The following is a 27332-nucleotide window of genomic DNA, read 5'->3' as shown; positions in this document are numbered from 1 at the left end:
ACGATTCGTGGTGCGAGTGGTGGGCATGAAGGTAATTTTGAACATCTGGGTGTGGGGACCGCTCCTTTGATGAGCTCGTCTGGATGGATGCCTTTGTTATTGCAGGAGTCAACCTACACACCAAGGCCTACTGTCTCTTGCTTCATTGTGCAGCATAAAGATCTAATGGAAGGCCGGGACAGCGCTCATCCCTCTCCAAGCGTGCTGTCCTCTTCGCTCACCTTATGACTACCTCAAGATATAGCCCTTATCCAGGCTTCCTTGAATTCAAAGTCTAACTGGAACTTGCACAAGAAGTTGGAAAACCTTGCTTTTCCAATCACCAATCATAAATTGGAGGAACCCTTTACATGGCCACCCTGTGGAACCATTGGGCCAGTTGTTTCCAATTGCTCCTGTAGTCAGCACGGGGCATACAACTGTAGGATGGGCCCTAGGAGTGATCAATAGGGGTACCCTCAATGCAGTGGATGATAGCATGAGTGAACAAAAAATGGGTGTGACAGCAGGAATGGTCGATCGGTGCAACTTCGGTGCAACTTATCGATTGTCGATACAGCTTTGCCCGCAACCCCTAACATTAGAGACTCTCCTTTGATTTCTGCCATCTCTCAGGATTCCTCACCAGATTCAAGTGGATCGGCCCTCGATGATTTTGCATTTTCTCCCCTCAACCATCATCAAAGCTATCAGGCGAGTGAATCCTTTGATGCAACAAATACAATCGCTGATTATGTCAGCTTTGTCCATCTCCCTTGCACCTTTTGCTAAGCTTTATGAAGCCATTAACGAGGACTTCAAGGATCAAGCAACTTTGTTGGTGATGGTCCATTCTAAACAGATCTATTTAGAAGCTACTTCTACTAAAATCCAAGCTAGGTTGGATTATGAAGTGGAACAATCCAATATATGGCAAAATAGATTGTGTCATGGCCAGTGGTGACCAGACCTACAGGCAAGCAATGATGGAATCAATTTTGCACTCCTAAAAATGGATAAAAAGTCTGCTCAATACTAAAGTTCGAGAGGCCCTGGCATCCATCAGCCAATGCAATTACAGGGGAAAGGACCATCAAAAAGTGGCAATTGTACTCATGACCTTGCAATTCTGCTCCCTATTGATCAACCCACCTTGGTCCCAGACGAGCCATCTAGCAAGCAGGGGGAAGTGCCCAGACAGAAGCAGAGTAATTCGATGACTGCTGGTTTGGGCGTTTTTCGTCCTCAGATATCATCTTGATGGAGAGTGTAGTAGAGGCTCATCAAGGTTCGTCCTGTGCTCCTATGTAGAAGGCGTTGTTGCCAATGCCTTTGTCTGTGGATAACTGTGACCCCAATTTTCAAATCTTTGGGAAAAACCAGAAAACATATTAAACGGCCCTGCTAAGCCAGTCGAAGAAATCCAAAAATCTGCCCCAAGGAAAGAAGGCTAAACCGAATGCTTACAGGGCCTTTATATGCAATTTGAAAGGGCCACAACTTATGGTGGATTCTCATTGCATCAAGACGAAGGAGGCTGCAAAGGAGGTTGTTGCCTACCATTCTCTCTGATAATTATCTGACTTGTGGTGAGCCTACAACTACACAGGGGGATGAGCTTGTCAGTATTTTGGATCTCATGGACAGCCATTCAGTCTTGTCAATGGAGTACTCCACCTATTCAATTGAATCATCAGAAGAGACGCTGGCCTCGAAAGAGGCTCAGTTGGATGAGCGTTCTTTGAAGGTGCCTAGAGAACCTTCATCTTCATCCCTTTGCCCAATACTTAAGTCTAAGCAGTCCGTTTGTGTGAAAGTTATTAATGGCCCCGTTGTTAGCACCCTCCCCATTCCCATTGAGCCCTATGGGGGCTCAAATGGGAATGGGGATGTACCGAGTCCGGGTTCCTTGAATGAGGAATTACCAGGCCCTCCAAGGTCAGAATGGCCCAGTAATTCCTCATTCGAGGTACCCGGACCCGGTAGTGTCTCCTCTCAGGGCCTCAAGACATCTTCACCGACGTAAAAAAGCAGGGTTGGAGGCAGCAAGTTTGGGTCACAAGGGTGGCTCCATGTACTTCGCAGCGCAGGCAGCTGTATAGAATCAGCAGTGAATGTGGGGACCGGAGGAGTGCCTAGTTGATGCTGGCTGCTGCATGGGACCATTCATGCACGTCAGGGGAGTCCGGAAAGAGAAATGCAGGTGGTGCAGAGCTGAAGGCAAAGACCTACAAGCCTCACATGCAACATCCTACCATCATGATTGTCACAAATGTGGACAAGCCCTGAATTGGCTGGTTCTGTGGAAAACCACAAGGACTAAGAATCAATGCTTTACCCAATTTATGCCACAACCGTTGGCAATTTCTATGACAACCAGATATTCTGCTTAGCAACACCCCTTCTCTTTGCTCGCTTTGTGCCTCCATTTGCACCAAAACCAATTAAGTACTATTTTCATTGGTGATACATGAAAGATATTCATGACACATCATTTTTGGGTTCTAATGGAACTTTGCAGTATGCTGTCAAGTTCTGTTTTTGAATCCCAAATCCATTTTCTTCTACAATAATGGCGATGTTCAAAGATAATATATGCTGACATCTAGTCATTGTTTGTCTGCAAATGCTGATGGTATTAAATCAACCAAACTGAACAATGGAATGCAACGTCATGTCTGTTTTTAGTTCCTCCAAATTGCAACAGAAATCTTTTGAAACTAATTTCTACCAACAATCAAACATTTGTAATAAGGCAGTACTTTAGAAATGTAAAGTGCCATAGTGCTAAATTATTTTTGACATTAACAGGTTCTTCAGTGCTATTGCCTGAAGAGAAGAACTCATTGACGTGAATGAATAATCTATAGCAGAATGAATACTTGGGTCACTACTGGCTATTCAGCCTACTTTACTTTCAGACCTGAATTCAGAGAGGCTGTGGAAGTTAAGAACAAGTTACTTCTTACCTGGTAACGTTCTTTCGACGGGATGTTCCTCTGACGTATTCCTTATCTTTGATAATACGTTTCCAGCTTGCTGGCCTCGGAAATTTTTTCTGTAGAGGGCGCTGCACGTCGACGTCCGCCGAGTCGATGTCCCTCGACGGCCACCGTATCGGCGCCGACGTCATCATGCCCATAAATAGCCACGCGCTGCGTCCGTTGCTCAGTTCCGTTTTGTAGCATAAGAAAAGTCATGCCTGAATTGGTTATTGACCTTGAAGGAGCGTAAGCTGCAACAACAAGGGAAGTATCACTGCGGGGATGGTTGGGAGGGGCGATAAGAAATACGTCGGAGGAACATCCCGTCGAAAGAACGTTACCAGGTAAGAAGTAACTTGTTCTTTGAAGGGATTGTGTCCTCCAACGTATTCCTTATCTTTGATAGACTCCCATAGCAGTGGCATGTAATTGGAGGTGGGAGTGAGAATGTTATGTATCCCTTTAGGGATGGACCGAATGTAATACGGCCTTGCCAAATCTGGTCTCTTGAGCAGTGGAGGAATCCAGATTGTAACATTTTTTGAATGTATGTGCGGACGACCATGTGGCAGCTGCACATATGTCTCGGACCGGTACCCCTCTTTGGAGAGCCGAAGAGGCTGCGATACCCCTGGTTGAATGAGCCCTCAGATTTTGGGGTGGCTCTTTCCCTGCCAGTTTGTAACATTCCAGGATGGGCAAAATAATCCACCTGGAGATGGTTTGTTTTGTTATGGGTAGTCCCAACTTGTGACCTGAGTATCCTACAAACAGTTGGTCTGCTTGCCTGATCCTAGCCATTCTGCTGATGTAAAAGCTGAGAGCTCGCCTTGGGTCCAGCCTATGTAGCCTTTCCTCCTCTTTCCCCGGATGGGGAGGAGGGTAGAACGAAGGTAAGGTAATTTTCTGAGTAATATGAAATTCAGAAACCACCTTTGGGAGGAAATTAGGCTTCACCTGTAGGACAACTTTGTCCTTGTGGAAGATTGTATGTGGGGGTTTACAGGAGAGAGCTTGTAGCTCGCTCACCCTCCTAGCAGATGTTAGTGCTACCAATAGGACAGTTTTAAGCGTGAGAAATCTCAGCACGCAAGAGTGAAGTGGTTCGAATGGAGTGCCCATTAGGAAGTTTAAGACTAAATTTAAGTCCCATAAGGGAACCTGGAATGGTTTTGGAGGGTAAACATTAGTTAATCCCTTGAGAAATTGTATCACTAGAGGTAGTTTGAAATACGATGGTTCCTCCGCAGTGCGCTTGAAGATTGAAAGCGCTGCAGAATAGCCTTTTACAGTGCCAACTTGAAGGCCTGAGTTTGCCAAGTAGAGTATAAACGATAACACCGTTGGTGTACCACATGAAAAAGGGTTGATATTCCCTTCTCTACACCAGCTACAAAATTTGTTCCAACGGCAGCGGTATAAAGACTTTGTTGCTGGCCTTCTGGCCGAAAGCAACACCTCCATGACGTCACCACGGAGATCCCAATCCTTGTACCTACCCTTTCAGAAGCCAAGCGTGAAGGTTGAGGGTTCTGATGTCTGGATGGAGAACCTGACCTCCCTTCTGCGAGAGAAGATTCTCTTTGAGTGGAAGACGGATTGGAGGGCAGATGGACATATCTAGAAGGTCCGGGTACCACATTCTCCTGGCCCAATCCGGGGCAATTAGGATCATGGTTTTCCGGAATCTTCTCAACCTCCTGATCATTTGAGGAATAACAGGGACTGGTGGGAACGCGTAAAGGAGTGGAAACTCCCAGTCCACTACGAACGCATCTCCTAGAGCTCCTCTCGGGGGAAATTACCTTGAACAGAACAGATCGCACTTCCTGTTGGTGCTTGTGGCGAACAGATCCACCTGAGGGGTTCCCCAAAGGGCGAAGATCTTTTGAAGGACTTCCTGAGCTAGCTCCCACTCGTGGGAGACTGTGCTCTGCCTGCTCAGAGCGTCCGCTGTCAAGTTCTTCTCTCCGGCTAGGTGGACTGCAAGACTGCAAGAGGGATTCCTTCTTGGATTGCCCAAAACCAGAGCTGCATCGCCTCTCTGCACAGTGGCAGTGATCCTACACCTCCTCTTTTGTTGAGGTAGTGCATGGCCACTGTGTTGTCCGTCATTATCAGGACGTTTCTCCCCTGTACTGATGGCAGGAAAGCTTTCAGCGCTAGTCTGATCGCTCTCAGCTCCAATAGGTTGATGTGTAGTCTGGACTCCGATGGAGACCAACGACCGCTGATGGTCAAGTTGTTGGCATGGGCTCCCCACCCCGTGAGTGAGGCGTCTGTGACTACTGTTATCTCCGGCCATGCTTGCCAAAACAGTTCTCCTTTCAAGATGTTCCCTGGATAGGCCCACCATTGAAGGTCGCGAGCTACCTTGTCCGGAATCCGGAGGAGATCTGTCATTCTCCCTGAGAATTGCGACCACTGACTTCTCAGTGCCCACTGAAGAGACCTCATTCTCAGGCGAGCCTCTGGCACAAGGAAGATGCAGGATGCCATGAGGCCTAGCAACCTCAAAAAGTGAAAGGCTGGGAGACGTTGGGCATTTTGAAACTTGGTGACCATCTGTAGAATATCTTGAGCCCTCACCTCTGGTGGCGAGGCTTTTCCCAGGGAAGTGTCCAGGACCGCTCCAATGAACTGGAGTCTCTGTGATGGTATCATCTGTGACTTCTTTAAATTGAGGGAGAAGCCCAGTCTGTGAAGGAAGTGGCAGACATAATCTAGCTGGGCCTGGGCCTGTTCCTGTTCCGAAGATACAGCCCTGATCAGCCAATCGTCCAGGTAGGGGTAGACGTGGATCCCTTCCCTCCTTAGACTCGCCACCACTACCGACATCAGCTTGGTGAAGACCCTCGGGGCGGAGGTCAGCCCAAATAGCAGAACTCGAAATTGATAATGAGAATCGCCAATTGCGAACCTCAGGTATTTCCTGTGTTTGAGATGGATTGGCACATGGAAATAAGCATCCTGAAGGTCCAGAGATACCAGCCAGTCCTGGAGCTGGAGGGCCTGAAGGATCTGAGAGAGAGTTACCATCTTGAACTTGTCCTTCCTGAGGAACTTGTTCAATTCTCGTAAGTCCAGGATGGGTCTCAGTCCTCCGTCCTTCTTTGGTATGAGAAAGTAGGGGGAGTACCAGCCCTTGTTCCTGTCCGCTACAGGTACCGGTTCTATGGCACCTTTCTCTAGCAGGTCTATAATTTCCTGCAAGAGGAGCAGATCTGGAACTTTTAGGGAGCTGTTCCCCAGTGGATGACTCTGAGGAATGTGTAGAAAGGGTAGCATCTGACGTTATAGCCTGCCATTCCGTCAGATGGTGAGTTAACCTGCCCCCTACAGGTGTATTGTGTGGGAAGGCCTCAGAGTGGTTTGGGGGCGGCTGATGCAGATGCCGATGGTAAAGAGGCACCTGCTGCAGCCTTAGTACTTTTGACCCGTCCGCCTCGGGTGGATCTCCTTTGGCCTCTTTGAGCCGGCTGTCCTCTGCCTTTCCCGAATGCGGAATAATAGCGATAGGACTTTCCTCTCCCAGAGGTTCCTGAGGGGCGAAAAGGAGTTTGGCGGATAGCAGCTCCTAAAGATTTTGCTGCTGCTTTAGAAGTCTGCAACTTTTCCAGACTGTCATCAGCCTTTTTCCCGAATAATGAAGAGCCGTCAAAGGGCATATTCAAAAGTCTGGCCTGTACATCTAGAGCAAAGCCCAACTTTCGCAACCACGCATGCCTGCGGATTGTTGTACTTGCCGCCATGGCCCTGCTGATACTGTCAGCGGAATCGATGCCAGTTTGAAGTGATTCGCACATGGCATCTTTGCCATCTTTAATAAAGTTAAGGAAAGCTTCCTTTTCCTCCCCTTTGGGTATGCAGTCAGCCGCTGATGAAGCACACTCCCATAGTGTGTGACTGAACCTGGCGAGCGTACAGGTGGCGTTGATGGACTTCAATGCCATACTACAGGCAGAGAAGACTTTCTTCTCCATAAAATCGTACCTCTTGTCATCTCTATCCTGTGGGACAGTAGGGTAAGCGGTCCTACTGCTAGATGAAGTTGCCGCTTGAACCACCAGGCTCTCTGGGGTCGGGTGTTTTGATAAGTATTCAGGGTCAGCAGCCGCTACCCTATGCTTGGCTGACTATCTTTTATTGACCGCAGGGATAACTTCAGGAGTTACCAATTAGATGCAATTTTCCTTTGTAAGGCTGCATGGAAGGGGACCACCGGGTCCTCCTGTGGGCCTTTGTCTAATATGTCTGTTAGGTCATCCTGTTGAAAAACAGGTGAAGGCGCAGTCCAACCCATAAATTCAATAATTCTTGCCATCAGGGTTCTATAGGGTGTTTCGGCATGTTCCCCTGGGTCTGGCTTAACAAATTCCACTTCTGGGGAATTGTCCAGCCCACTTGCCTCATGTAGTGAGGTGAAATCCTCTGAAATAGGCAGTGTGGTCCTCTGTAACCCAAATGTTTCCTGGTCAGAATCTTCCCCCTCTTCATAAATTGAAGATAGTCCAGGGTACTCTGACCTCTGAAATGGTGTAAAACCCATCTCTAAGGCAGAAGGAGCCAAACTCGTCGTTATTGGGCGAGAAAACATCGATGTCGTCGACGCCGATGTAACAGGCTTCGAAGGCGCCGAGAACGGCGTCGAAAAAACTGGAAGGGGTCTTGAAGAACTCGAGAGGATCGGGATCCTACTCGAGGGCATCGACAACGGTCTCGGCGTCGTGCCGGAGGCCCTTGGAATCACCGTTGGCTGTGGAGTGGCCTTGGTCCTCTCTTTCATCGGCGTCGACGATGGCGTCGAGTCGATCGACCGATGCGTCGAGGAACCCTTCGACAACGGCGTCGATGGCACTGATCCGTGCGTCGAAGGAATCTTCGACGACGGCGTCGAAGATGGTGCTTTCTTACCCGATGGCTCATGGCGCACTTCGGTGGAATGTTTCGCCGGGTGCTGCGACTCGCGGCGTTTTGATTTTTTGGGTTTTTCACCCGGGGTATCACCCTCAGCTGTCTTCGAGGGGGTCGAGGCCACGTTCTCGAAGACGCTTAACATTTTCTTTCTGAATTCCTCCCACTCAGCTTGAGAACTTTAGTGGGACAGGAGACCCTTTCTGGGGACACAGAAGACGACGAGGAAGGGGACCTTCGACGTCTCTTTTTTGAGTGTCATGATCTCGACGAATGGTGGAAGCTACTTCGAGATCTAGAATGGGAATGTTTTCGACGGCGAGGAGATGAATGCCTCGACTCAGCCAAAGAAACTTTCGAGGAGGTTTTGACTGATTTACCTCTTTCGAGCTTTCCCTTGCGCTCCTTCAAGGCTTTCGCCGTCATTGACATGCAGTCCTCACACTCCGAACAATGGTGCTCGGATCCCAAGCACCACAAGCAGATCCTGTGTGGATCCGTTATCGACATTTTTTTACCGCAGTCTCGACATTTCTTGAAGCCATCGAGAACGAGAAGGTATATATGAGTAGATATAGTTAGTTATCCTGACTGAACTGTTTTCCCACGAAGCGCGGAACAACAGAACTGAGCAACGGACGCAGCGCGTAGCTATTTACGGGCATGATGACGTCGGCGCCGATACGGTGGCTGTCGAGGGAATTCGACTCGGCGAACGTCGACGCGCAGCGCCCTCTACAGAAAAAAATTCCGAGGCCAGCAAGCTGGAAACGTATTATCAAAGATAAGGAATGCGTCGAAGGACACAATCCCATCGAAACCTATGTTATTCAAAAAGACTGTGCATTTCTAAATCCCTATTTATATGAAACTAACTAGGGTAACCGGTGTTGCCCGTTTCCTTATCGAGTGGTGTATCATGTGCCCTGGAGGATGTTGCTCTTGTCGGCAAGTATTGCTCTGGTGTCTCATGTGCCCTGGAGGATGTTGCTCTTGTACTCATGTCAGCAAGTCTTGCTTTAGTTTTCTCTGGCATCACATTTACCCTGGATAAAGTTGCTCTTGTCCTTTGGTCGGCAAGTCATGCTGCTGTTTGTTGGAGCTTTTCCAAATGATGTTCGTTTTTTGTGCAGCATGTCTCAGTCACTCAGTGGCTCCAGCACATTTGACAAAGTGTCCAAGAAAGATTGATTGATAGCGCTCTCTTCTTGTGAATGAATTTAAGTAAACTGTAACCTTGCCATTTCCCATATTTGGAGTGGCGTGATACTTTTTAAAAAGAATGTTGTTTAATTCCCTTAAAAATGATTTAATAAACACGTTCGAACTGTATACAGTAGTAATACAATTCAAAGGAATAACCTACAGATCGAACATTTAGCATCAGACACTTTTCCAAATGTTGCCTTCTTCTAGTACCTACTGTAGTGAATCGGGGTGAGCATCAGTTAATTAGGGTGTCTACGGAGTGAATTCTTTGCATCTAAACATAGACTACAATCTTGCCCCGTACTAATGAGGAATCCATGCAAACTTTGGTAGTAGTGGGTTCAATGGTGTGGATTTGTATAGCCGGACAAACATACACACACACACACATACATACATTCCGCTTTCTATATAAAGATAAATGTAAACCCTATAATATGGCAGTGGCCGCTCCTCATATGATTTGTTGAAATTGTTTTTACCTTACTGATTTGTACCTGAAAGTAAACACTCATTACCTCAGGGTTTCATTTGTGCATATTTTTAAACTTTATTTTGAAAAGAAAAGCGTGTCCAAGTCCTAAATATAATACATTACAATTCTGAAATATTAAAACATCTGTGCTAATCACATTCCTCTTTCACAGATATTTCATGTTTCTGCAGATTGTATTGCTATACAACAACAGTGCTGTAATAACATTTAAAACGTCCCCCTCTAGTTTTGGCTATTACAATTATTTCTACAAAACATTAACTATTTTCTATGTTTCTTGTAAACATCAATCGCCCAGTATCTAATAAAATAAAATCATTGGTTTACAAAGGTTACTTTGCTCTAAATACATCTGACCATTGATATCTACTTTATTTCTGATTCAAACAATGTTATGAAGCATTTTCCACACCGAACTGTGCTCTATGATCTGCTTTTTTGCCATCATCAGTCTATCACAGATGTTATCAATATGAGGTTTAGAGGTTGCCTGAAACAAAACATATAGACATATATTACAAAAGGTATGAAAGATTAAAACTTAAAAAAACGTATTGCACATGGAAAGGCTTGCTTTTTTTAAAACACCAATACTTTATATAAAATAGGTTCCTATAAATAGGAAATCATTGGAATATGTTTCTGCTGAACTGCTTGTACAAAACCCTTTCAGGAGAATGGTGAACAACTTTCATTTGACATTGTCTCAGATTTCACTCGAATTCCCTGTACTTTGTAAGATGCTGCCTTTCTGTATTCCCATGATTTTGCAGGGCAGCTCTGTCTTGTTGAAAGTGCACTAGATAGTTTGTGATTTCGGAAAGCACTTACAACATCCTATATATGACCCCAAAGTGTAAAATAACAGCATCATAAACTCACAACTTGCCAGGAACATAAAGGCCCCATGGAATACAATGGTAGAACTCAGAAGAAGGGAGTAGTTTCTTACCTGTAACTCCATTTCTCCAATGTTGGTATCTTTCATGGATTCACATGCTTAGAATATTCCCCGTCGTCAGGATGGGAACCCTTGGTATATTAAGACGTTTTCCATACGAAAAGTTTCGACACTTCTGTGTCCTATCTACGTCGTTTTGGCCCACTTACGCATGACCCAATCGGACGTAGTGTATAAATAGCCCCGCCCCCGCAGCTCCGTTCAGATTTTAACCCCCAAAGTAGTAGGGGCATATAAAGTTTGCATTCAGGGGAGGCCGGCGGGTGCATGTGAATCCATGAAAAATACCAACGCTGGAGAAATGGAGTTACAGGTAAGAAACTACTCCCTTCTCCAGCATTGGATCTTTCATGGATTTGCATGCTTAGAATAGATTATATAGCAATACTCCCAATCTGGAGGTGTGCAATGCAAACCAATATTATCCGAGCTGCACATGCAGTTAGCAATACAATACCGCAATCATGGTACATTGACAGTAAACCCAATCATGATACATTGACAGGAGGATACACCCTTCTGTGGGGCTTACCTCACTAAAACAGGTGTCGTAGGACTGCTTGTCCCATTTGCATATGCGCTGCATGCTGTTGCTCTAGGCAATAATGCAGAGTAAATGTATGCAGCACCGACCAGGATGCCGCTTGACAGATGTCCACCAGCGGGATTCTGGACCACAACGCTGCTGATGACGAGGTGGATCTTGTTGAATGAGCCTTTGGACACCTTTCCAGAGGCTTCCCTGCTTTAGAGTGGAAGAAGGCAATAGTTGACGAAACCCAGCGGGCTAGTCCTGGTTTGGAGATCGGTTTTCCCTTCACCGAAGGCCCATAAGCCACAAACAGTTGTCTCGTACGCCTAAAATCTTGAGTACGACTGAGATAAAACTTCAGAGCTCTTTTGACATCCAACGTATGGAGAGTTTTTTCCGCGAAAGACGAGGCTGTCGCGAAGAATGTTGGCAGCACAATTGAAGAATGCTTGTGGAATGTAGTTGGAACATTTGGTATGAAATGAGGGTTGGTTGCCAATACCACTTTGTCCTTGAAAAACCACAAGTATGGGGGATCAATCACCAATGCTTGCCGTTCCGAAAGTCTTCTTGCTGAAGTAATAGCCACTAAAAAGGCAATTTTCCACGATAAGAATTTCAGAGATGATGACGACATAGGCTCAAAAGGAGCCTTCATTAGTCCTGACAGTACCATATTGAGACTCCAGTTAGGAGGAAACTTTTTGGCTGGAGGAAAGGTCCGAAATAAGCCTTTGAGGAAATGCTTAACCAGTCGATCGCTAAACAACGGAGTTGAATGTCTTTTACAAGTAAATCTTGAAATGGCAGCCAAATGAACCTTTATGGAGGAGAAAGACAACCTGTCATGATCTCTGCTTCCAAAAGGTCAGGGTTTTCCCAACTCCTTTGGAAGCAGATCCATAACCCAGGTTCCGAGTGCCAACCAGTCCCAATTGGGACCTTTTGGACCCAGTCCTGGCGCCAGTGGCACAAGGCTCATAAATATGCCCAGTCCCAGCGCTGGAAGCGCCAGGCTCATAATGCTTGGGTGGACTTACCTGCAGCAGACCATGCTGCTTACTTGCCTGCCAGTTGAGCCTCTGATCCTCTTCTGTTTGGAACTACTTTTCCTGTTGGGTGGGGCAGGAGCCACTCCCTAGATTCAGAACACTGGAACTCTTCTGGAAAGCAGGAACTCTTTTCTTACCTAGGCGTGGCTGTGGAAGGAGACACCTAAGCACTACAGGAGGCTATTTAAACCACACCCGATGGATGAATCTTGCTTTGCGTTATTCTGCATCCTCTGCAGCAGAACGCTCATCGTGTCTTCTGCATCTGATCCTGGGCCTAAGGAAAAAGGCTTACCATCCTGAATCCAGTCTTCAGCAACACCTATAAAGACAAGAAAGAACAGGTTAGCATTACGGTCTTCAGTGACAGCTCTTCACTTACCTGGTCCATCGGCTGTCACCAACGCCTCGCGCTGCATTCCGGCATCTGAAAGACAAAGGCTTACCTACTCTTCCTGCGCTCCGGAGGTCTTCACACTGCATTCCGGCATCTGAAAGGCAAAAGCTTACCAACTCTTCGCACGCTCCGGAGGCCTTCGGCGCTGCATCCCGCATCTGAAAGACAAAACAAGGTGCGTTTAAAGACATTGGGGAACTTTAATACTCACGTGCCATTTCTCCTTTCCACATCTAACCCAGTGGGTATTCCGGCACCCTGCAGCCGCTCCGAACTTGTACCTGCCAAATAAAAAGACAGTTAGCGCATCGTGAAGCAGGCAACAAGTGCTTACTTACGTGCTTCCAGGCGCTTCTATTCATCACACGGGCTCCATCTTCAACTCACTTCAGCCCGTCATCCGCCATCGCCGGAACCCTGCAAAACAAGAGACATCATTACTAAATACTTTAAAGACATTAGAATTACTCGAAACTTACCGTTCGTGCAGTAAACGACGGACAGCAGTCCTCTGAAGTCAAGAGGCCTGCTCCCCTTATCCAGTGAAGAAACTGGTTACAGCACCCTCCCCCGAGGCGTTCACTTACCTAAGGTGAGAGCGTTAACCTTTGGGGTTCTACAGGAGAAGAGAAAGGGAAGAAGAGAGAGACATTCAATAACCCAGTTCCTTAATCCCATATTTTCTATCTGCAGACATCTTACCCTTCGAGTCAGACATACAGTGCACAGAGGTCCAGCCCAAAGAGCCAGCCGTGTGTTACACATCACCTTTGAAGATACGGTATACGCCCAGTCAAGACCGGCGCCTCTACGGGAATCAGGTGAGCGTTACAGAACGCAAAGCCTACCACAAAACTCCCGTCCAGGCGCTATGGAAACCTCGGATACCGACCAGCTAGCCCAGTTACTTGGGGAACTAAGGGCAGAAGTGCATGCAGCCCGTCAGGAAACGAACGCTCTAAGAAGGGAACTGATTATTTCCAAGGAGCGAACAGATGATCTCGCTAGACAATTGCTACAGTCACAAGCCGGACAGACCCCGTTACCCGCATCTGGGGGAAATCTTCCTTCTACATCCTCTATGAATCCAGTGCAGATCAATCTACCTGGGAATGTACCTCTGGCTCCGCCCGAACGATTTTCTGGTGACCCAAAGAGGTTTGCAGTATTTATCAATCAGTGCCGGTTGCATTTCTTATGCCGGCCAGCAGCCTTTCCAACTGATCAAGCTAAAGTAGCTTTCGTGCTTTCGTACCTTAGTGGCAATGCGGCAGACTGGTCGATCCCTCTAGTAAATCAAGATGATCCGGTCCTCCATGATTTTCAAGCTTTTCAGCTCAGTATGGAAAAACTGTTCGCAAGACATTCACAGGGGCAGGCCTTGGACAATGAGCTTCTTTCGTTGCGACAAGGTAATCAAGACCTTTTGGCTTATATTGCGTCTTTCAACAGACTGATAGTGGAAACTCAATGGCCTGAGGACAAAAGGATTACGCTGTTTTATAGAGGTCTACGTGGAGAGCTCAAAGATGTGTTAGCCCAAGTAGTGAATCCCCCACAAGATTGTTCGGACTATATAGACTTAGTCGTTCAAATAGATCACAGACTGCAGAACAGGAAGGCCGATCGTTCCAAGTTTGATGCTCGAGTATTTTCCAAACAGCCAACTCCTTCCAAAGGAGTAGACTCCGGGGAACCCATGCAAATAGGGGGTCTGAAAGGTCCTCTAACACAAAAGGAGCGGGAAAGGAGAAAACAGTTGCAATTATGCCTCTATTGCGGAAACTCAGGGCACTTTCTTCGAGACTGTCCGGTGAAACCTGCCAAGAAGGCAGTAGGAGCTGCAGTTACCAAAGTTACAAACTCTGAGCAGGGAAACGACCTCGCCCGACAAGAATAGAGGTCCTCTTGCCGAGCGTGAAAACCAGTTCCGTGACCCCGCATTTCGTCATACCTATGGTCCTCATTAGCCCTGATAATCCGGATCGATTACATGCAATTGAAGCTTACGTCGACAGCGGTGCCATCGGCAATTATGTGGATCATGAAATGGTTTTGAGGATGAATCTAACTCTTTGTCCCAAGGCTGTAAAGGACGTCATTACTACGGTGGATGGTACGGAGATAGCCTCCGGGCCAGTAACGCATACCACTCAAGAGGTGACGCTAGTAAGTCAAGATGGACACCATGAGAAGATCGTGTTCGATGTGATCAAGGCCCCTCAGTTTCAGATTATTCTAGGAATACCTTGGTTAGAGAAACACAATCCTCTGATCGATTGGCGAGCAAGAACGGTCCAGTTTCCAGAATGTGTCTCTACTTGTCACCCTCCACCTGGTGTTGCACTGGCAGCAATTTCTTCAGAGACTCCCCAGTTACCTCCCGAATACCTAGAATACCAAGATGTTTTCCGGAAGGATCAGGCTAACTCTCTACCTCCTCATAGGTCTTATGACTGCCAGATAGACCTGATACCTGGATCTACTCCTCCTTGTAGTAGAATTTATGCCCTCACCGAGCCTGAGAACCTTCACCTTCGACAATACCTGGATCAATACCTGGCAAATGGGTTTATTTGTCCTTCCAAGTCCCCTGCTTCTTCAGCTTTGTTCTTCGTTCCAAAAAAGGAAGGAGACCTTAGAACTTGTATAGATTATCGCTCCCTGAACCAGATCACCGTTAAGAATAGATATCCGTTACCTTTGATCCCTGAACTCCTGGACCAAGTCAGAAAAGCATGCATATATACAAAGCTGGATTTTAGAGGAGCTTACCACTTGGTACGAGTGAAAGAGGGCGATGAATGGAAGACGGCCTTCTGCACCAAGTATGGGCTATTTGAATATCAGGTCATGCCCTTCGGACTTTGCAATGCCCCGGCCGCCTTTCAATATTTTATGAACAATGTCCTCAGAGAGCTCATAGATGTGTGTGTTGTTGTTTACATTGACGACATCCTCGTTTATTCTTCATCGGAATCTGAACATCGGAAACACGTGAAAATGGTCCTCGAAAGATTGCGTCAACACAAACTTTTCGCTAAGTTGGAAAAATGTGTTTTCAACGTGACTGAAGTTGAATTCTTGGGATTCATATTATCACCTGGCGGAGTGCGTATGGATTCAAAGAAGGTCGATGCAGTTCTCAAATGGCCATAACCATCCTCCGTAAAAGGTGTGCAAAGCATGTTAGGCTTCGCTAACTTTTACCGCAGGTTTATCCCCGAATTCTCTCGAATAGTCCAGCCCATCACTGCCTTGTTAAAGAAAAACAAACGTTTTGAATGGTCTACCGAGGCGGAACAAGCTTTCCAGGATTTGAAGACTAAATTTATCTCTGCACCAATCTTAAAACACCCTCGCCCCGAACTCCCCTACATCGTGGAAACTGATGCTTCAAGCCTTGCCATGGGGGCAGTTCTATCACAAAAGGACCCGGTAACCAATCAGTTGCATCCCGTGGCATTTTGGTCCCGCAAATTCTCGCCTCCTGAAAACAATTACACGATTACTGACAAGGAACTTCTGGCTATCAAGTCTGCCTTTAAGGCTTGGCGGCATTATCTGCTGGGGGCCCGACACACCGTTACTGTGATTACGGATCACCGAAACCTGCAACATTTGAAAACCGCAAAAGCCCAATCCTCTAGACAACTCCGTTGGGCATTATTCTTTGCCGAGTTTGACTTCATAATTACCTATCGACCTGGTACAAAGAACGGTAAAGCTGATGCCCTTTCTCGGATGGGAGTGGAAGAACACTTGATCAACCCTAAACCTGTACCAATCATTCCCGAACAAAGAATTCTGGGTGTAATCGCCACAGAATCCATAGAGGAAGTTAAGGATAAAGCCAGGCAACTTGTAACTCCAGCAGACATACAGAATTGGCATCTGCAGGGAAAGGACTTTGCAGTAAAGGACAACTTATTTTATTTCCAAGAACGATTATACCTACCCAGCACAGATTTACAGAAAAAAGTAATCTCTTGTTATCACGACTCTTTAATGGAAGGACATCCCGGTATGGCCAAGACCTCAGAAAAGATCAAGCGCTACTTCTGGTGGCCGTCTTGGAAAAAAGATATCAGAGACTTTATAATGTCCTGTGGAGTATGCGCCCAAAACAAGAGTCAAAAGGAAAGACCAGCAGGCCTCTTACGCCCTATTGACATCCCACCTCGCCCTTGGCATACGCTTTCTATGGACTTCATCACCGATCTACCTCCATGCTCCGGATACAATACGATTCTAGTAATCGTGGACTTATTCTCCAAGATGGCGCATTTCATTCCGCTCAAAGGCTTGCCAACAGCAGCAACTCTGGCCCGAGAATTTCTCGAAAACATCGTCCGACTGCACGGTTTTCCTTCGGTTCTAATTTCGGATCGAGGTAGTCAATTTATTTCTCATTTTTGGCAAAGTTGCTGTCGGTCGGCTCAAATTGATGTGAGACTATCGACCAGTCACCACCCTCAGACCGACTGACAAACCGAGAGGACCAATCAAACTCTGGAACAGTATTTACGCTGCATGCTGCAACAAACTGAAAAAACTTGGAAAGACATCCTTTGGATAGCCGAATATGCCTACAATAACTCTGTCCATTCGGGAACTGGGAAAACCCCGTTTTTTCTTTTGTACGGCAGTCACCCTCGAACCTCGGAGTTGGATCCCCTCCAAGATCTTGAAACACCAGCAGTAGACTACCTGCATTCTACAATCACCCAAGCCTTTAAGGAAGCTGTTTCTCACCTTCAAAGGGCTAAAGAACAATACAAGAAAGGAGCAGATCAACATCGGAAGGAAGCCCCTCAATATCAAGTAGGGGATCAAGTCTGGTTATCCACCAAATATCTACCTCTAAAAGGGCCACGCACATTCAACCCAAGATACCTTGGTCCCTATTCCATCACTACCATAGTAAACCCAGTAGCGGTCAAGTTGGACTTGCCCCCGCACATGAAGATACATCCGGTCTTCCACGTCTCTCTATTAAAACCCATGCAACCTCAAACCCGACTAACTAAATCTCCAAAACCTATCCTAGTTGATGGAGAACTCGAGTTTGAAGTCAAAAGCATTCTGGACTCCAAGATCTCCAAATCTAAACTATTTTACCTAATTGACTGGAAAGGCTACGGCCCCCAAGAGAGATCCTGGGAACCTGCTGAATATGTCCACGCTCCTCGCCTAATCAAAAGATTTCACCGAACATTTCCTGACAAGCCAAAACCCCCGGAGAAGCCCGGTTTGGGAGGGGCCTTGAGGGGGGGTACTGTCATGATCTCTGCTTCCAAAAGGTCAGGGTTTTCCCAACTCCCTTGGAAGCAGATCCATAACCCAGGTTCCGAGTGCCAACCAGTCCCAATTGGGACCTTTTGGACCCAGTCCTGGCGCCAGTGGCACCAGGCTCATAAATATGCCCAGTCCCAGCGCTGGAAGCGCCGGGCTCATAATGCTTGGGTGGACTTACCTGCAGCAGACCATGCTGCTTACTTGCCTGCCAGTTGAGCCTCTGATCCTCTTCTGTTTGGAACTACTTTTCCTGTTGGGTGGGGCAGGAGCCACTCCCTAGATTCAGAACACTGGAACTCTTCTGGAAAGCAGGAACTCTTTTCTTACCTAGGCGTGGCTGTGGAAGGAGGGACCTAAGCACTACAGGAGGCTATTTAAACCACACCCGATGGATGAATCTTGCTTTGCGTTATTCTGCATCCTCTGCAGCAGAACGCTCATTGTGTCTTCTACATCTGATCCTGGGCCTAAGGAAAAAGGCTTACCATCCTGAATCCAGTCTTCAGCAACACCTATAAAGACAAGAAAGAACAGGTTAGCATTACGGTTTTCAGTGACAGCTCTTCACTTACCTGGTCCATCGGCTGTCACCAACGCCTCGCGCTGCATTCCGGCATCTGAAAGACAAAGGCTTACCTACTCTTCGTGCGCTCCGGAGGTCTTCACACTGCATTCCGGCATCTGAAAGGCAAAAGCTTACCAACTCTTCGCACGCTCCGGAGGCCTTCGGCGCTGCATCCCGCATCTGAAAGACAAAACAAGGTGCGTTTAAAAACATTGGTGAACTTTAATACTCACGCGCCATTACTCCTTTCCACATCTAACCCAGTGGGTATTCCGGCACCCTGCAGCCGCTCCGAACTTGTACCTGCAAAATAAAAAGACAGTTAGAGCGCATCGTGAAGCAGGCAACAAGCGCTTACTTACGTGCTTCCAGGCGCTTCTATTCATCACACGGGCTCCATCTTCAACTCACTTCAGCCCGTCATCCGCCATCGCCGGAACCCTGCAAAACAAGAGACATCATTACTAAAGACTTTAAAGACATTAGAATTACTCGAAACTTACCGTTCGTGCAGTAAACGACGGACAGCAGTCCTCTGAAGTCAAGAGGCCTGCTCCCCTTATCCAGTGAAGAAACTGGTTACAGCACCCTGCCCCGAGGCAGATGGAGAGCACAGCGTTCACTTACCTAAGGTGAGAGCGTTAACCTTTGGGGTTCTACAGGAGAAGAGAAAGGGAAGAAGAGAGAGACATTCAATAACCCAGTTCCTTAATCCCATATTTTCTATCTGCAGACATCTTACCCTTCGAGTCAGACATACAGTGCACAGAGGTCCAGCCCAAAGAGCCAGCCGTGTGTTACACATCACCTTTGAAGATACGGTATACGCCCAGTCAAGACCGGCGCCTCTACGGGAATCAGGTGAGCGTTACACAACCCTCTTTCTGCTAATTGTAGCAAATATGGAAGAACTTGTTCTGCTGCGATGTTTAGGGGATCCACCCCCGGTTGATCTCTGCACCACACACAGAATCTTTTCCACTTACCTGCATATGAAGTATTCGTGGACGGAGCTCACGCTGCCTCTAAAATTCAGCGGCAATCCGAGGAAATGTTCAGGGCCCCAAACTCGGAGAAGCCAGGAGCCAAGCTGTCAGGCTTAGGGCGCCCGGGTCGTGATGCCAAATTGCTCCCTTGTCTTGGGATAGAAGGTTCGGAATCTTCTGGAACCTCACTGGTTCTGTTATCGACAGCTAGAGCAGGTCTGAAAACCACGACTGTCTCGCCCAGTAAGGAGCCACTAGAATCACACGACATGTGTATTTGTGAACCCACTGGAGGGTCCGTCGGATGAGTGGAAACGGAGGGAACGCATACGCAAACCTGCCCGTCCACGGGAAGGAGAATTCTTCCTTCAGCGAGCCGGGTTGTGGCCACTTGCTCGCATACTGTGTGCATTTCTTGTTCTCTCTGGTTGCGAAAAGATCCAGGGAAGGATGACTCAATTTCTTGGAAGTTGTTCGCCAGCTGTTGATCGTTCAACTCCCACTCGTGCAGTTGATTCATCTCTCTGCTGAGAGAGTCTGCTTGTACATTGTTCACCCCTGGCAGATGGTAAGCCATTATGCTTATTTCCTGTTTGAGGTGCCCAACGCCACTGGAGCGAGTGCCCCCTTGCTTCCTTAGGTAGAACATTGTTGTTGTATTGTCCGTTAATAGTCTTACGACTGATCCCTGTATGCGTGGTAAAAATGATCTCAGAGCCCAACTACCGCTCTTAACTCCAGCACGTTGATGTGAAGGGTCGACTCTCCTGGGGACCATTGACCTTGAACTTGCAGGGATCCCAGATGGGCTCCCCATCCTGTCAGCGATGCATCCGTCACCACAGTCAATTGAAACTCTGGTTCCTGCAGGGGCATCCCTCTCGTCAGATTGTCTGAGAGCTGCCACCACTGAAGCGCTTGTAGAAGCTCGTTGCTGATGGTCAACTTGTCGAACCACAATCCGCGACTTTGGGACAATCGGTCTGCCAGAAATTCCTGTATTGGTCTCATGAAGAGATGACAGTTGTTCACTAACGGGATACACAATGCCATGGCCCTAGTAGTGACATGTATTTCCTGACTGACCCTCTGGTGCCAGTTTTCCACTCCTTCGTTTTTTGTTTGAGTTTTTGAACTCTCTCCAAGGACGGCTTCACTAGTCCTGAATGAGTTTGGAATTCCATGCCCAAAAATACCAAGCTCTTTGCCGGAGCTAAGGAGGATTTCTCGAAGTTGATTGCAAAGCCTAACCGCTGCAGAAGTTGCATGGTGGCCTCTAGGCTTGCTTGTGCTATTCCTGGCGACGAGCCCCTTACCAACCAATCGTCCAGGTAAGGGTAAACATGATGACCTTTTCTTCGCAGCCATGCTGCCACTGGAGCCAAGCATTTTGTTAATGTCCTGGGAGACGACTTTAGTCCGAATGGAAGTACTTTGAATTGGTAATGACTCTGACCGACTACGAACCTTAGAAACTTTCTGTGTCGTCGACGCATGGGTATGTGGAAATATGCATCTTATAGGTCTAACAACGCCAGAAAGTCCCCCAGCTGTATAGATCGGATGACACTCCTGAAGCGCAAGCATTTTGAACTTCAGGCGTTGCAGAGTCTTGTTGAGAACTCGAAGGTCCAGAATGGGTCGCCACTTGCCGTTGGGTTTTTTGACCACGAAGTAACAGGAGTAAACTCCCCGACATCTCTCGGCCACCGGAACAAATTCTATAGCCCCTTTTTGCAGCATAAGCACCACTTCCTGTTGTAATATGTGAAGATGGGGTAGCGCCGAATACACAGGTGGAATGTGCAATGGTAAATTCTTGAACTGCAAAGAGTGGCCTAGTTTTACCGTGTCCAAGACCCAAAGGTCTGATGTTATCCTTTCCCACTCGTCGACACGACGGGACACTGCCTCCCAGGACGTCCTGAAGCTCGTCATTGTTGGGACTTTGACTGCTTGCTTTTGGTGGACAAAGACTATCCTCCTCTTCTCCATAAAGCCTGGTAGTCTCAGCCTCTCCGTGTCGCTTCGACAGCTCGCCTATAACCTTGGGAGGAGTATGATGACTTGTTGAAACTCTGGTCCATGGATGCCACAAATCGGGAATTCTCTGACGCTCCGCGGAAGGGGCGAAGAGACTGAAATGCTCTACCACTCTGTAGGGCACAGAGCGACCTTGCCGTGTCCGAATCTTCCTTCATGCCTTTTAGGACCTCGTCCACTTTCTCCCTGAACAACTGATCACCCTCACATGGCATATCGAGCACCTTATATTGGACCTCCGGTCTAAAGTTCGTACATTTCAGCCAGGCTTGTCTTCTCAAAACCACTCCGTTGTTTATTTGCTTGAAACCGGATTCCGCCAAGTCCACGGCGATGTTGATCGAGTGGTTTGATGCCTCTTCCCCCTCACGGACCAGCAACATGGTTGTTGTTCTGTGCTCCTCAGGCAGGTGTTCCAGGATGGGGGCCAAACAATGCCACATCTCACGGTCGTATCAGGCCATGATAGACAGCGAGTTAGCCGCCTTGACCGTCGTCGCTCCTTCTTACAAGACCTTCTTACCAAAGGCATCCTGCCTTCTAGCCTCATTATCCAGAGGTCTTGTACACTTATGCTGCGATCTGGCTTTTCTGGCAGCTGCTGCCGACACTACCGATTCTGGGGAGGGCTGAGCAGTCAAACATTTAGGAGTAGAATCCGGGGCTTTAAACTTCTTTTCCAACCTGCCCTTGATTGCAGGTTCCGAAAATTGATGGCGCATGTTTCGCAAGCCTTCCTGCCAGACGTGGTCCGGAATGGGAACCGAGAAGTCTGTCTTCCTCCTCTTCCTCATATGGTCAAACAAGAAGCATTCCTTCTTTTCCTCCTCCGGGGTCAGACCAAATTCAATACAGGCTTTGCCTATCATCGCGTGGAAGGAGCTGATGTCATCTGGCGGTGAAGGTTGAGCCGGGCTTCTAGGAGCTTCCACTTCTGCCTCCGATTCCCATGTAGGATCTCTCGAAGGGAACAATGATATGTCTGAAAAAGAGTCTCTATGCCCTTGGTCTGACTCTGAATCTTGCAATTCCCCTTCTTCCGGGTTTGAACGTGGAGGCTCCTCGCTAACCGGACGGGAGGCCGGCAACCCGGTTGTTGACCGCGGAGCCGGACCTGGTTCATCGTCAGCAGGTATAGCCGGTATCTCTGTAGGTGCACCTATGGGGGGGGGGTAACCTTGCGTCCAATTGGCTCAATAGAGACTGTAGCGTGGTGAACACCTGCAAGGATAACACCGACTGAGGATTTAGTAATGATGATGTACCAGGGACCCTTTGCATTCCTGAGATCGACGAAGCGCCAACAACTTGCAACCCAAGATCAGTTGGACCAACAATCTGTTCACGGTCTTCCTCCATTGAGGATATTGAGAAAGCCGATGATTCCTGCTGCAATAGGGTATCTGGCAAAACTGCATCGTACACTGCCGGTTGCCAAACCTCTGGAGGATCCACCGTCGACGATGTCAATCTCGGAGCCCTTTCAATCGTCGCTGCCGGGGTCGACAAATCCACTGCAGGTATTGCCTGCGCTGGTGGTAATGAGCCCGTTGACGACGGAATTCCTGTTGACGACGGTGGTGGCTGTGACGCAGGCTCTTTAGGCGATCCCACCTTTTTTTAGCTAGACCTATGCTTCGTCGAGATCTATTCGAGGAAGACCTGTGATGGTCTCCTGAGGAGGTCTTTAAAGGATCTTTCCTGTCTTTTTTCGGCGAAGATGAAGAGGAAGATTGTCCTTGTTTTGATGAGGAAGAGGATTCTTTCACCGGATGTTTCTCTGAGGGACGTTTCTCTGTAGAACGGGGTTTTTTCACCAGAGGCTCTGCAGATACAGAGCGGCGATGAACTACCGAAGATTTAGCGCTCGATGCCAGACTGTGTGTAGATCCTACTTCCGATGAAGGGTAGGTCCCTTCATTCAGCCATGTCACCAGACGCCTCCTACGATCTTTCAGCGTCTTCTGTGAGAATCCCTTACAAATCTCACAGCTGTCCGCAGAATGATGCGGGTGGAGACAATAAAAGCAATCCATGTGCCCATCACCTTCGTAGACTTTCTTCAGTCCGCACGTAGCACACGGGCGGAACAACACCTTCCCAGAAATTGGGAAAGAAAGACAAAATTTAACCTTGTAAAGAGTAGAAAACACGAGGTGCTCCCGCTACTTTGGAGACGGTTGAAATCTGATGGGAGCAGCAGGGGCGGGGCTATTTATACCCTACGTCCTATTGGGTCATGCGTAAGCAGCCCAAAACGACGTAGATAGGACACAGAAGTGTCGAAATTTTTCCTATGGAAAACGTCTTAATAAATATACTGAGGGTTCCCAGCCTGACGACGGGGAATATTGTAAGCATGTGAAACCATGAAAGATCCAATGCTGGAGAAATTATTCATTGCCTACCAATAATTGTGGATCTCTGAGCCTTGATGCATGTACACATTGTCTTTAAATCTTCCAGTACTTGGAGGGTACACACCTGCATACATACTAAGCATTTGTTCCAATACAAGTATGTCCGACATCTCCAGTAATATTTTACAAGATCACAATTATATGACCCATCATTTCAACATTTGACTTTTCTGGACCCTAGTAGCCCATTCCACCACTCCCACCAACAGGCCTATCTTCAGTGCGTCTCAGAAGAGTTATCAGAGGGACCTCAAACTAAAAAGAGGCAGAATGTGATGGTAAATGGTTGACAAATATATTTCTCAATGATTATGGATTTACATTCTCAATGATTATGGATTTACAGTTTTAAGTAAACAACAGAACTGTGAACATCAACATAAGGATTCTGCAGCTGCTCACTTTGTAAATGTAGTACAAAAGGTGAAGGGCAATTCGAAAGGTTTTCCCCAAATTTTATGACTGCCCTTTGAAAAATGACATTTTATTTTATTTTTTATTGTGTTTTTATGATTTAAAATAGAAACCTTACACAAATCAATTAAACATAAAATATTATTGCCACATCAAAACAATCCAGTAAAACATCGTAAATATACATGAAACTTAATAAAACACACAGAATCCTATCCATAATATACAGTACACAATAAAAACAAAGACATTAATAAAATCAAAACACTCCACTAATATTCCCACAAATTCATTCAAAGGGTCCCAGAATCTCTACAGCGAATAACTGCCAATATCAAAGAGAAAGATCTTCCTTCTAGAATCGGAGCCCAGAGTGACTCTTGGACTAAAAGCCTGTAGTGTTTTAAAAAAGGATACAAATATCTGGACCTAATCGCCAACGTCTATGGACAGCATAACGGCAGATGTTCCAGTGTTTCAACTGTAGTTTTATCAGCACAAAACCTGCAGTACCTAAACCCTCTCACAATAACATTCCTAGCGCCTTCAATTTTTCAGGTAAGAGTAAATTCTATACAAAATCGCATGAAATTTAATATGCAAAACAACCAAAACCTCATTGTTTTTATTGGTGCCACTTCACATTATCTTTGGAGTTTTTTCTAATCAATACACACATACACTGTGTTAAGCAATCACTTTTATATTCAAATACACAACATCAATTTTTTTAACCATTGCAAATATTGATGGTTTTCCCTTCAGAAAAGTAAAGGTTAAAAATGAGGCATCATTTTACAATAATAAACGCATGCCTATGCTTAAGTCAAGCACACAATTCGTACAGGTGGCACTAAAATGATGTTCAGAAGCAAGCACTAATTTCCCTCACCAGCCCATATTTTGGAAGTCTGTGGCCGCCCAAAAGGTGCAAACATGAAATAGATCATAGAGAAGTTAAAATGGCGAAGAGTAAATCTGCATGCACAAGTGAATCCAGAAACCTGTGATGAAAGGATACCCAAAGCCACAGAGGGTGAGAACAAAAACTGTGTGCCAAAGGAACACACTGTTTCACAGCTGTAAAGAAAGTGTCTCATAAAGATATCTATTCAGCCATCTTTGCAGAAGCACACTGTTTCACAGCTGTTAAGAAAGTGTCCCATAAAGATATCAATTCAGCCATCTTTGCAGAAGCTGCTAAGTGCTAAGCAGTCAAATGGCAATGGCATCCCTGCTGCGTTAATCATGTGTCTTTGATGACATTCTGTTTTACGCTCAATACTACCAGGAGAACCAACTGCAAAGTATGTCACATAATGCATAACTATGATCTTTATAAGTAATATTTTAATTAATAATATTTTAAATACCAGGTAGGACTTCTTTTTTATTTGTATTTATTGGCAGAAGTTACAGCAACCAAACAAATCAGAGTGCATAGTACAGAAGAAAAAATGCATTACAGAAATATATCATACATCTTACATGACGAGGCGGGAGTGCAACACTGAATAGAAGACAAGAGCAGACCGATGCGAAGCATACAGGAGTGCGGCTATGAGGTAGGAGGACGGTCACACTCAGATACATCTTCAGATTGATTCATGAGATAGCTATTAAAGGCTGACCACACATTCCTAGAGCGGGAGCATGCTGGGAGCTTTGTCAGATATTCTTCCTCACAGGTACGAGCCCAGGTAAGTGCTGCCAGGCATTTCTGGAAGGTAGGGGGGGAAGGGACTTTTCCAGCACTCTAACACACATTTCTTAGCCACCCATGTCAAGAAATTTAGCCTGTCGTCTGGCATCCTCAGATTCCCATACCCCAAACAAAACCCCCAACGTGTCTGGGTCGATTACCACCCCGGTAATGTCTGCAAGGGCCCCCAGGACTGCCTCCCAGAGGTTTGCCAACCCATGGCATAGCCAGAACATGTGTAAGTGATCCGCACCTTCCTCCTTACAGCAGGCACATGTTTGTGTGTCAGTACCAGCAAATTTGGAAAGTCTGCGAGGTGTATAGTATAGCCTGTTAAGCAATGTTAACTGGATAAGGCGATACTGGAAGTTGAGAGACACTCTTTTGGTGTGGGAACACATCTTTTGCCATAAATGGTCCGAGATCCCCTGTTTCAACTCATCGGCCCACTCAGAGCGTGCATGGGGGACCCGGGGAGATTCCGGACCAACAGCAGTTTGTAAAGGGAGGATACTACGCCACAAGTACCACTAGAGTTGGCAATAAAGGCAACCTCGGGACAGTCAGGGGGCTCATTAGGGAAGGTGGCCACATAGCACGGAAAGAGGCACAGAGTCTATAATACTGCAGCATTTCGAGTGCAGAGCCTGTGTGGCCCTGTTTCCATGTCTGCTGGTCGATGAACCTCCCATTAGGGAAAAAGTCTGTGAGTGCATGGTATCCCAAGGCTTCCCAGTGACGGGACAGGGCCGTGTCATGAGTGGGTTCCAGCCCTGGAAATCTCCAGTCTGAGAGCCATTTGTAATAAGGGCATGTGTCGGCTGATCTGGTAAGGATGCGGCTCCAGGCAAGTAATGTGGCTGCGACTGGGTCGAATGGGGAGTCAGGTGGGTCCTCACGCTGGACCACCAGGGACATGATGTTGATCCCGTCTGCAGCCAGTGTTTCCAACATAACATGCGGGGGAGTTAAGGGGCTCGGGTACCAATATGTAGCATACTGGGTATGCGCAGCAACCCAGTACATCAGCAAATCGGGCGCTGTTAGTCCGCCACATTCATACGGTACCACCATGTCTAGCCATTTCTTACGGACCGCGCCCGAGTGCCACAGGAACTGTGCGCAAGTTTTATGTAGGTTCGTAAAGTCATGTTTCCCGGGCCAAATGGGGACGTTGCAGAATATACAAAGCAGCTTACGGACCAGGATCATCTTGATGAGGGAGAGCTTCCCCGCAAGTGACAGCGGAAGGGAGCGCCATCTGGCCATCTTGGACTCTGGAAACTGCGCAGCCGCCTTGTAGTTATCCGCCAGCAGAGTAGGCCCGGACAAGGATACCTGGACCCCCAAGTAACGAATGCCTCCCGGGGACCAGCGAAG

At 47.0% G+C, this 27332-nt stretch overlaps 1 protein-coding gene across 1 annotated transcript in view; it reads right to left on the bottom strand.

Annotated features, from left to right (window-relative positions):
* Positions 1–9632: 9632 nt before the first annotated feature.
* Positions 9633–27332, bottom strand: part of C1QH1orf146 (chromosome 1q C1orf146 homolog) — a 238416-nt gene continuing 220716 nt past the window's right edge. Inside the window, exon 5 of the mRNA XM_069635267.1 lies at positions 9633–10072. Within this exon, the coding sequence (XP_069491368.1) occupies positions 9965–10072 (108 nt within the window). The 3' untranslated portion in view covers positions 9633–9964. The remainder of the gene's footprint in view (positions 10073–27332) is intronic.

Source organism: Ambystoma mexicanum, chromosome 1q (assembly GCF_040938575.1).
Source record: "Ambystoma mexicanum isolate Mex_15411 chromosome 1q, UKY_AmexF1_1, whole genome shotgun sequence".
Lineage (NCBI taxonomy): Eukaryota > Metazoa > Chordata > Amphibia > Caudata > Ambystomatidae > Ambystoma > Ambystoma mexicanum.
Note: the sequence above shows the minus strand (reverse complement) of the source record. Positions and strands in the feature narration are given on the sequence as shown.